The sequence below is a fragment of the Anneissia japonica genome, unplaced genomic scaffold (assembly GCF_011630105.1).
Source record: "Anneissia japonica isolate Jap-2015-1 unplaced genomic scaffold, ASM1163010v1 scaffold26_len2425191_cov177, whole genome shotgun sequence".
NCBI classification, from domain to species: domain Eukaryota; kingdom Metazoa; phylum Echinodermata; class Crinoidea; order Comatulida; family Comatulidae; genus Anneissia; species Anneissia japonica.
Window position 1 is genome coordinate 2,245,963 of NW_022685220.1, and position 12,753 is coordinate 2,258,715.

A 12,753-nucleotide genomic window follows, 5' to 3' on the forward strand; every position below is an offset into this window, starting at 1 on the left:
TATATACTATGAGACCATAGTAACTTTGTTTGTATGCAACAATGTCACTTTTTTAAGTAATATTGAATGTTCGTATTCTTCAATTATTGAAAGTTGTAATCTACTTGCATGTAAATGAAGAATGCACAAAAAAAACGAATGGTTTTCTACATGCGCGACTAAGCGCCATGTGACGAAGGGCAGCGATTCAGAGCTTAATTCCATTTCATTGGCAATGGACCTTACCGCTAAGCCCCACCCCTTGGATATTGTTGCTAAGGTCCCACAAACGGCAGCGTAAAAACATACGCAATTGTGTGGGTTTGTTGGACAACACGTGTGTTTGGAAGACACTCGCGTGTTCCTAGGCTTGTTCTGATTGGTTAGTTGTTAAGCTTCATTGACAGGCTCCGGAAAAGACCCATTCTCATATGCTGAATAATATAGCAACCAAGTTTTAGGGTGCGTCATTTGTTGTTCTTAATCCGTCAAGTCCGTTTCAGTCAAATTATCCCTGTTTAAAGACATCATGAGGGTCATTTTCATCTTCTCCATTTTGGCCTTCTTACTGGATAATCCAACTGAAGCCCAAGTAAGTAAACTAAGATTTACAATACCAGCAATTCTTGGGTGAATAGTAATTTTTTCCTAATTATAATTGAATTGTCTGCGTCGAAATTTCTCTTTCTTATTGTAGGCAATTTAGCATCTTTAGCATGAAAATCTCCAATATTAGCTAAGTAAATATTTAAGCACTGCAATTTACTATAGGTTGTAAGCACAAAGTTTATTTTTGCTTTTTGTACAGACGGTGCATTTTCAAATTCGAATACTTTCGAAAAGGCGCTAAATTTGTTAACATGGGAAAATCTTACAATATGTCAAGCTGTAAAAAGTTTTCAGCAAAGTTTAATTCCATGTCACTGTACAAAATTGCAAACAAAATCCCTCTAGGTTTCTTTATACGCAGTATCGAAAAGTTCTTTCATCTTTTCAATAGATACCCCAATGTTTACCTGCATTAGCCAGCTATCTTGAAGGCCAGGCTTCTCTGTTGGAGAGTGTCAAATCCGATCTTGAAAGCACTCAACAACAGTTGCAACAGTCCATTGGTAAGTTGGAAAAGTTTAAACTACCATAACACTTATCATAGTTTGTCGTCTGGGTAGGGGAACATGCGTATTCGGGATTTTAAAAAGGGGGTGCTGCATAGAATTATTTCATTGCACTGAACTTTACCAAGGCACAAACTAGGGACGATATGATATTGATGGCTATAGACTTCACCATAAAATGGTTGCTAACATCTAAGATAACTTACTTTATTTCCATTAGTTTTGCATAAATGTTGATGAATATCCGATAATAATAAGGTAATACTTTTACTGGGACTTATACTTAAACAGCAAATACTTATTTAATGAGAGGAGAAACAGCACACATAATTTAAATCATTCAATTTCTATCAACTGTTATTTCAGAATGTACGGTATTCCATATAAACAGAATAAAGGTTTTCTCAACAAAAATAATCAACAAAACTTAATGAGATAAATAAAAAACTACTACAGATTTAAGCTGTAGTAGTTAACACCACCTAATTAGGTTCCGAGCAAGAAGAACATGTATCGAAAGTTTTTATAGTTCTCCGCTAGATCCGTGAGCCTAGCCCATTCTCTCGACCGCATTTTACAGGAGTGATTAGTAAGGCTTGTGGTATAGGAGAGGATAGGTACCGTTTCACATGGTAATTTAAAATATAAATAATTATAAAGTGTGTATAGTAAGAATTGCATAAGATGTGTATAAGAGACAGGATTAGTACCGCTCTTGTTTAAAATTAAATTTCAATTTACGCCTTTGATTTCATAAGTTTCTTTTACAAAATAAACAGTGGCGTAACTACCACAGGTTCAGGCGATTCATTGAACCAGGGCCCCCAATCTCCAGGGCCCCCGATTTGTAGGTGCCCGCTCCTTATAAACAATCTAAAACTTCTCGCGGTGAATGAAGTTTAGGTTGTTCTTTAAGTATGGTAGTGCCATTTCCTGATATCCAAATGTGCTAAAAAAAAAAAAAAAAAAAAAAAAAAAACCAAAAAAAAAACAAGACAATCCGCACCTCAGCCCCCAACAATGGTAGGGATGCGGGGTGTGTGAAACCTCAATCCAGCAACTTTGCAGCTATTGTCTCCATCAACATCATTACCATCATCATTATTAGTCGTCATCATCTCATCCTCATCATCCTATAATTATTTCATACTTTTTCTTGTTATCTAAATTTAAAAAAAAATATCCGTGTAGGGCCCCTTGGCCACTGTAAAATCAACCTCATTCAAACAATGCGCACCTCTCTCCCCGCCACACAAAAATGAAAATCAATATACTCCTGAATTTTAGTGCTCTATTAGTATTAATACTTTATCACCTTGTACCAAGGAACGAAATATTTAAAACTTCTTAGAAGCTAATCGGTAAAGAACTACCAAAAGCAAACACGTCACATGCGACTTAATTTTATTCAAAAACTCAATACAATTCGTGTGATTAGTTATTAATATCTTAACCCGAATTTTACAAATTAAGTTTAATCAGGGAACAGTGAAATTACTTTCCCTTACTGAAATTTGACTGTTCCCTGGTTTAATTAAATCCTATACTAGACAGTCATTTTCCTTCGAATTCTAAAGAAAATAGATTAAGATTTAGTTTATTTTCGTCTGTAGATTTATTGTGTTGTATACACGGTCCCTCGGAGGAGCAGTGCTTTCACTGAGTAGGCTGACAGTAAATGGAAATATATAAACATGTCGGAGATGGTGATACTTATTATCAACCCACAACGACACCGTAGTTTATTTTCGTCTGTAGATTTATTGTGTTGTATACACGGTCCCTCGGAGGAGCAGTGCTTTCACTGAGTAGGCTGACAGTAAATGGAAATATATAAACATGTCGGAGATGGTGATACTTATTATCAACCCACAACGACACCGTAGATAACTACTGCTTAACTTTTCCAAATATAATAAAGCCAACCATGTGCATAAAAGTGTGGTATGCTTGACTAGCGTCTCTGCACACCAAATTATAGGCAACCGACGCTGTATGCCTGATGGTGTATTTCATTTTATGGAGCTGATAGCCAAGGAAGTGTTTTTTATTCGGAGTCTTCTAGACACTTTTCTTTAGAGGGGAGTTTTTATTCTGGTGCCTTAAGTCATGATTTAGTTTAAATTTCAATTTAGTACTTTCTTGGTTATGCAACGATAAGATTCTCTAGGCCTCTGAGTTTTATAATTGTGAATGATTTGAATAAACCGGTCTGTCGGCCTACCCAAGTTTTTACTTTGGTGTGATGTGTGCTTATTAACTACTCTTGGTAATACATACCTTCTGTAATGGCTTCTCTTCAAATAAATTCTGACGGACAGTGTTTGATAATTATAGATATCATTTTTGCTTCTTTTTATGAACAAAGAAAAAAAAACTGCGATGATATGACATAATGTGTAAAAGTATACTTAATGTTTTTTTTTTTTTGGTTTTTTTTTTTGGTTTGCTTTTTTTTTCTTAGGCAAATGGCCTCCAGGTCATTACTGTATTCTGGCTAGTGGTTCGTGTCCAGCTGGATTTAGTCGTTCCGCAGGCCATATGCGTGCTATAAACCAATACGCCGCAACCGCTACTTACATCCACCCGGCCACGTTCGGAGATAGTAAAATCAAGTGCCATGGCAACTGCGGTCAGTACGGGAATTGGATCGGGGACCTGGAAATCACAGCGTGCTGTAAGTGACGGAAAGACGGAAAGCTTTATATTACAGACAGCCACACATAGTGGTTTTAAACAATCAAAGTATTAAGTACGGTAATGTAATTAGCTGTATTCTTACTAATAAATATCATGGGAAATAATAGTGTTTGACTAATGTATATTTTATCCAGTATTTTAAATTAGCAGGTTTTATTGTCAAAACTCACGCCATTAAAAAAAAAAAAAAACTCTAGGGAAGAAGTGACTTCTTGCAATTGGTCTCACACAAACGCGCGCGCACTCAAGCTGGGCACTTACTGCGTCGTATGACCGTCAGCCGACGAATGCAACTCCTCTCTGTGTGAGCGTTAGACAACACGACACCGTCTGCTGATTGTCGGTGGTAGTCTGAACGGATCGTCATTAAAATCGATCCGTTGCGCGCCGCATGGAATCGCGTCACAGCTGACGGCCGTCGTGCGCAGTGAGTGCCCTGATTTACATCCACACACTTTTCTTGCACGTGTTAGTGTTGTTTGTTTGCTTGAAATCTGATGATTCAATGTGTTTTATCGTGTCACTGCGACCTCGTAGTTGGTTTGTCGAAAGGCTTCCCAATTATATTAAGTATTAAAATCCGAAACATTTCTTACACGAGTCACTTAATACACGTACAAGATATTGCGCTTAAAGGGTTAAAGGGTTCGTGTATTAACCAATAATAAAGATAATTTATTTTTCTCCACATTTGCATAGTAGTCATTATATTGGTGCAGTGGTAGCAGAAAATAGTAGTTCTTTTTGGGACAATGTTCTTTTCTTTTTATACATGTACTTAAGCCTATATCATTACATAATTATGAAAGATCTTGTGGATGAAGCAAACATTATACGAAGTAAAAAGAGCAAATTATAGTCTCGTTTAGAGCGTAATTAAACCAGAGAAGAACACTTGTGTTTGGTTGTCACTTTTGTCACAGAGTTACTAAACCAATAAAAAAAAATCCCTTAAAGGTGCTTTATACGCAACACTTTACTACCGAGACTTAATTAACAGTGACGTAACTCATTTGCTTTCGGGGTCAAGTCCCAGTACCGTCGTGTCCCGGAGAGGCAAAGGCTGCCCTTCTTACTACTGTAATATTACGCAACACTACTACTGTACAACGCCTTGAAAATACGGTAATATTTTCTATAATTAAAAAAAAAAAACCAAATAGACCAAAATCCCACAAACACGCATTTTTATGAGGGGTCCCTCCAACTACGACCTAGCATTTTACTATTTACAGTTATGTATTGGCCAGTGTGCTTTTTGGGCAAACGGTTAGTTCCGTTAAGCCCAAATTAGTCATTTATTATTTAAATCAGTTTCAAATGAAATTTATCATATCAAATGAAAAATATAAATAAACATTTTTAAAACTTTCAGCTATTCAGAAGCTTTCAATCATCACTGGCTTTAGTGATTTAGTAACAAAAAACAAAAAAAAAAACAAAAAAAAACAAAAAAAAAAAAAACATGGCTACATATTACATTTAAGCTGGTATAAGGTTGGATGAAAGAAAGCAACAGACCTCAAAAGAAATGCACTGAACTTCCTGCACCTAAGGCTGTTCTTGAACTTGTAAAGTGTCGATGTCGTGGTGAATGCATCATAAAAAGACAACTTGCAATGTACAGCACTTTGCAAACAATATACTGACTGCGTTAATTCAATACACTAAAAAATACAGGAAGACGACTACGACTGATTTCATGGTAGTCGAGGCAGATTTGTAGTGTTTTACTATATTCACTGATGATTTTAATACCGTGATTACCTCAGTGGCAGATTTAGAGGTTGTGTAAGGGGCGTACTTCCCTCTAAAATTGTGTTTGTAAAGCTTATCAGAAAATTACCATTGAAATGTTTATTCTTTGGCTATATACAATACAAGATACATAACTACTGTAAACTAATATTTATATACACGAATTTCCTGATATTATGATTGGATGACAAACTGTACTTGAAAATGTATGCAATGAAATGTATTAATGTTGTGATTGTACAGCATACTTTGCGGAATATTATATTTTGAAAAGGACCAGTCATACCTGTGCAAATTAATGCATGTTTTTGAATTCATATGAATTATTATTATTCTTTAGGATGGCATGTTTGAAAAGTCCAAAATTATTTTAAAATTCTTTTTTTTTTTTTTGGTAGTCATTTTCATATATATTAGGCATACTTATAAAATACAGTATCCTTTACGAGTTGTGCGTGGTAATGTGTGCTGAGTCAGGCCATACTGTAATTTTGTTTAAAAAAACTATGTTGCGTTAATATGACAATTTTGACATACAAACGATATTAATTTTGAAGTATTGGTTCGGCCAAAACTGGACCAGCCAGACCGCGTATGTGCAATATCTTCAGCGTGCATTAGTTACATGTTTAATCATGAAAGTATTTATCTGAGTTCCAATTTACCTTTGCAATCATTCAATCAATCGTTATCAGGAGCGGATTCAGGGAGCACAGGGGCTATCCCCCAGAAATAGAGAAAGAAATGAAGAAGAAATTCCAGAAAGAGCGGAGCATGACGTTACCGTAGGCCTACTCCAAAACCAAATTTTGAATCCAATCAGTGCCTATGGCCTCAACCATTTCAAAACAAAATTTTTTCTCTACATCTGTACCAGGTTATATTCTATAAGGTACATTCCAACATTTAATAATAGGTTCTATTAACACTATAAAAAGACTGACAAAAATTTACTTTCCCCGTAATAATTGTATAGGCCTACGTCTAATATGTTTGAAAATACCAATATAAAGACGTTTGGGTAACCAAATTCATTGATTGTTTAAATAACGTGTCACTTCCATACCACAATTTATGTTTCCCTGAAACATGATAAGGCCAATCTGATTAAAATGGTCATCGTTCCAATCGATTATCATCCAAATATCCGAATTATTAGTAGGACTACATACTTTGTATTAATCGATTTTAACATGGTATGTATAATATCTTTACATGTATTTAATAATAGGCCTACTATTAATGGATAATCATGTATTTAATTGTTTATGTATTGCGATGTTTAAGGGCGGAGACGGATTCTAAGTTGGGTGGACATGCAACCGGCCAGGGCCTCATACAATTTAAAAATTAAAATAAAATGTACCGGCACGAATACTGGTCGCCTTACTTGGCAGTTTTTATAGATCTACAGAAGGAATTTGACACCGTCAACCATAATAATCCTTCTGGAAAAGCTGCCCCAATATGGTGTACCTCCCTCTGCTAATAAATGGTTCTATTCTTACCATTAGAATCGCAAGCAAACTGTTAAATTTAAAAGCATATATATATTCATTCTCACCGTCAAATATGGTATTCCACAAGGGTCCATTCTTGGCCCACTATTATTTACTATTTTCGACTTGGCCTCCATTTCCAAACATAGTACTGTTAACGTGATGATACTTCACTTTTTTATTTTCACTCCTGCATAGATACTATTAACAAAAGGCAAAATGATGATTTACAAATCATTAATACCTTGCTTATTTCTAACTGTCGGACATTAAATTATGACAAAACTAAGGTGATGCTAATTGGCACACCTCAGCGGCTTAAAATTAAATCAATTGATGTGAGGAATGTTGGAATAAGAAAATACATACAATATTTGCACTGCACTTTTATTTAGTAACACTTTAATCCTTACAATTTTTGACTATGGTGCCTTATTGTGGGGTACCAGCAACTCATACTAATTCAAAAATTGCAAAAATAGGGCCACTATGACCATACTCATAGCACACACCTCACTTCCATCAATAGCCTTTTAACGACACTTAAAATTATGTATGTGAGCGTCAGATAGTTCGGTATAAGGTTGTCTCACCTTTAAGGCACTTAACTACAATGCCCTTAAATACCTCGTTGATCGTATGTCCGGAGTTCGTACCCGATCTGTACGGACGCGAGCTGTCTCCAGAGGGGACATATTAATTACTAAAGTAAATTTAAAATGTTTTCAGCGTGCATTCAGCCATCTCTCCCCTATTATATATAATGAGCTTCCTGCTGTTAAACTCCGTGATTGTACAATTGAAATTATTTTCAAATGCAAATTTAAGAGATATATTTTAAACCTGATTAGCTGATTAGTGAAGATATCCTATATATAATAGTGCATAAATATATTTTATATAATTTGTGAAATCTTTAAAAATTAATTTTTAGGTGTTTAATTATCTGTTTGGATGTATTGAATTGTATTCTACTTTTCTTTAAGAGGGGCCTCTGAATATCAGCTGATCTTCTTGGCTTAGCTGCAAGGATCACCCTCTTTAAATATGGTTTAAATAAAAAATGTATAAAAGATTATTTGCTCTTTTCCATTTATACATGTTGGGGATCCACCAACTCGGATTACACACACTTAAGCAAATCATAACATAAAGCACCTATACTTTCAATGTTCACAATTTTCTGTTCCAATATTTAATTATCAATGGCCATACACCTTCTTCGCCAAGTATACCATGAACCAATCATAGCGATTACACTGCAATATCGACATTGTTTACACACATTTCTTGTTAAACCCCAGGGTACTCAACCCTGGCCAAAATCGTCTATGCAAGCTATTACTTCATATTTATATCCTGTAGTTTCAATAATATCCCTAATTGGAACATAATATGCTACTTTCGTGTTATAACATTCGTCAAGGAATGCATCGTACGGTGTCGAGATTTCTACTATGTAACATCTATTTTGATTGTTATCAATTATTTAGGTTTTCTGTGTTCTATTGCCTGCAATTGGTTATCATCATCAAGACCAAACTTATTACTTTTTACTATTTGGTTCTCAAACACTTGTACTTTATCTAATTTAATCTTACAGTATTCTCTGACAATATAATTAACTATTCGATCATGATGGGCAATATGGTGTTTTCTAAGATTCATACCTCCATTTAATACATGAGACACGGTTTCGTATCGGTTATTACAAAGTTTTCACTTTTTTTTTCATAAGCATTTGGGTAGTAAAGATTTAACAACGAGTGGCATTGTAATAACTGCATTCTACCTTTGACTGCAAACGATACCAGCTTATCTGTTAATTTCATATTACACAGGTGACTGTTAGACAATTTATGAACGATTCCCACAGTTTTAAAAATTTTACCCTGTGATTCTCTCTTTCTAAAGTTATTAATTCGTTCTCTTAAATATTTTTTCTTAACATAATTAAACATGACTTTATGCTATCTAATTTTAAGTTTTCCCTGTCCTTCATTTTTGTCACGTTCATAACCAAACATAACATACATACATACATACACACATACACACATACATGAATACATACATACACCCATACATACATACATACATACATACATACATACATACATACATACATACGCACATACGCACATACGCACATACGCACATACGCGCATACGCGCATAAACGCATACACGCATGCACGCATACACGCATGCACGCATGCACGCATACACGCATACACGCATGCACGCATGCACGCACGCACGCATGCACGCACGCACGCACGCACGCACGCACACACCCCCACACACACACATACACACATACACACATACATACATACATACATGCATACATACAACTTTGTCTTACTGAATATATCACACTCGGTGGGGAGTAGGGTAGTGATTTATTTAACTACTGCAGGGATTATTAGTATCTAAAAGAATGTCGTAAAACAATACAAATCTGTATTTTTAAAATAGTTCAACTGCAGCGCCAAATCTTTCTATGCCTAAGTTTACCTTAAGTCTCTAGGCTTAGGTGTTAGGGAGGGCCTAGGTCTGTATTGATTAAAATGGCAATATAAGCAGTTTGTTTGAATAATTAATAATAGTCCATAAGGTTAAGGCCTATAAGGCTAAGGCCTATAAGGCTAAGGCCTTGATTGATCGTCATTGCCATAAAATCATTGATCGTCATTGCCATAAAATCATTGAGAATATAATAGTGTTTACATGCCGACTTAGTCCTAGCTAGCAGCGCATACGTACGGTTTTGCAATCGGATTTCAAAAAAAGTAATAATAACATTTTTGTTAGATGCCTTCCATACTCCTAGCACATTTTAATACCTTCATTGCTATTTTCGCAACGATTAATATTTTCTCTGCGATTCGCCTACCTCATATGTGTTTCTTTGACAAAAAGAGGTAATTATTTGACAATTTTAATACCTCTCCTATGGAAGGCAAATTGTGTCACTTATAATGTAAAATCTCCGTAATAATACTAAATGTCGCTGTTTTCGTTAATTTGTCGAAATAAGGAAAGCATATTATTGAAATTTTTAAGGTATTAGACTAATACCTGAATACCCCTCCGCTAAACTCCCCTGATATAGTAACATTGTATTCTACAATGTCACTTTTTAAAGTATTATTTAATTTATCGTATTTTTTAATTATTGGAAGTTCAGTAGTGATAATCCAATTTGCAAATAAATAAAGAACGCCAAAAAATGCGTGACTAAACTTCATGTGACGAGGGGCAGCGAATGAACAATTATTGTATTGACAATAAGCCAGTTCGTGTTTTGAACTGCTCATTTTCGTATCCAGTGATATTCAATGTCAATCAACATAAATATTTTTGTTTAATTGTATTTTGTTTATGTAAAATGAACTTGATACGAGCATGCGCGGTTCAGACTACGACCTTATTTTCATATAGAGAATAATATATGAACTATGTTTTATGATGCGTCATTTGCTTTTCTTAATCTACCAAGTTCGTTTCAGTAAAATTCTTCCTGTTGAGATATTATGAACGTCTTTTTCATCCTCTATATTTTGTCCTATTTCTTGGCTAATCCAAGTGAAGCCCAAGTAAGTATACTAGAATTTTTAATATCAGCAATGGATTTTTCTTTGAGTGAATAATTATTTTTGCCTAATTTTAATTTAGTTCTCACCGCTTCAATTTTCTGCGTCAATCTCTCTCCTTATTGTAGGCATTATAAGGCATTATTGTTAACTTACAAATCTCATAAGGTGACTAAAATATTTAAGCAACTTACCTTAAATTTTTCACTGCGATATACTAGGTTGAATTTTGTTGATTTTTTGTGCAGGTGGTACGTTTCGAAGGTCATCAATACTTTTTAAAAAACGATTAATTTGTTATCATAGGAAAACCTTACAATAGGTCAAGCTGTAAAGAATCGATTATAATTTGGTTTCACTGTACAAAATTGCAAACAAAACTTCTCTAGGTTTCTTTATACGCAATATCGAAAAGTTGTGTCATGCTCTTTAACAGATACCCCAGTGCTTACCTGCATTAGCCAGCTATCTTGAGGGCCAGGCTTCTCTGTTGGAGAGTGTCAAATCCGATCTACAACAGTCCATTGGTAAGTTGGAAAAGATAAAAGTAACATAACGCTTATCACAGTTTATCGTCCGTGTAGAGGAGGTTGTGTATTCATAGTTTTTTGTAAAGGAGATTGCTGAATAAACTGCACCGAACTTTACGCAAGGCACAAAAGGGAAGTCGATCGCAATTGACACAACATAAATTCGTTGCTAACGTCTTTGGTCCGAAAGTCCGTTGGTCTGAAAATCCGAATTTTAGTGACCTGGTTTTCCAGGAATGTAAGATATACATTTTGAAATCGTGTATTAATCGCCGTCAGTTTTTGCTTATAAGAAATTAGTAAATAGTAAAGCCTCATCAAAAAATAAATATATAAATAAATATATAAATAAATCCTCGACGTGAAAGTAATAAAAAAAAAAGTAAATCTTTATGCGTGGGTGGTGATAACTACATTGTAGCAGTGTTATGGAGGTTGTGTGGGTTTGTGTATTCTCTTCCTTCTCAGTCAGTTAAGGTGCATAACATAAACTTAATTCAATTCAATTTTTTCAATTAATTCAGAGGGATTTTGTCAAATCAAAAAGGAATGTTAGGTGTCGGAAGTTGTTTATGCACGATTGTGAGAGGAGACCAATTTTGGCATTTATCATGTTCATGTTCAAGTTCAATTTATTTGACATCATCAAACTATTTACAAAACGGATAGAATTTGCACAAGGCAGGGCAAACAAAAGGTAATGTAAGAATGGCCCATTAAAGTTTTCTTTAAAAAAAAAGTAAAACTTATTTCCAAAGGGGTCCTGTCCTACATAAAACCAAATAAAAACATGAATTTACTGTACAACACTAACATTTGTTAAAAAATAAATAAATATGCCTATAAATTGCACCAAAAAACAGACAAAAGTCAGTAAAACAATTTCTGTCCTAGAAGTATTTAAAAAACAAACCAAAAAAAAAAAAAAAAAAAAAAAAAAAAGCAATTAAAATATTGAATTGCTCATTACAAATTGAAGTTGATTTAAGGCACGTCCACACCATGACATTTTATTTGATAGATTTGTGCGAAGTGCCCATATGGACGTGATGATGTCCTAACAACAAATTACTGGCATACGGTATCACACGTGTTTGTCACACATAATTTGACAGTGCGGACGGTGCTGTACATACCAGAAAACACCAAGTCACCACGACCCTACATATCTCTACAAAAATCCTTAAATTGATACCAGCCAATTTAATTTTTAATTATAATTTTTTTATTTATTTGGTACCGTATGTAAGAGTTAAATTATTTTACATTAATATTGTCAATTGTATTATTTGCACATCTGTTAATTAGCCAAAATAACAATAATATTAAAAGGAACAATTCACCCTAAATTTTCAAATGCGACTGGTTAAAATGTCTGCAATATGATATGATTGGTTATTTGTAACATAGTTGGTACACGCTGTTGCAGGCCTATATAAGTACGGTATTGATTGTGTACATAGGCCTAAATGTATTGCTGAAGATGAACGAATAAAGTTCGAAATATAGAATCACGATGGCTAGTATTGTATCATTTCGTTCGTCTCTCATACTCATGTCTCTTATACACATCT

The 12,753-nt window shown here is 34.6% G+C and overlaps 1 protein-coding gene across 1 annotated transcript; it reads left to right on the forward strand.

Annotated features, from left to right (window-relative positions):
- The first annotated feature begins 436 nt into the window (after window positions 1-436).
- On the forward strand, window positions 437-4,688 carry LOC117108487. Its single transcript, XM_033250505.1, has 3 exons — window positions 437-571; window positions 980-1,091; window positions 3,559-4,688. The coding sequence occupies exons 1-3, from the start codon at window positions 509-511 to the stop codon at window positions 3,777-3,779; spliced, it is 396 nt and encodes a 131-aa protein (XP_033106396.1). The 5' UTR covers window positions 437-508; the 3' UTR covers window positions 3,780-4,688.
- Window positions 4,689-12,753: the final 8,065 nt, after the last annotated feature.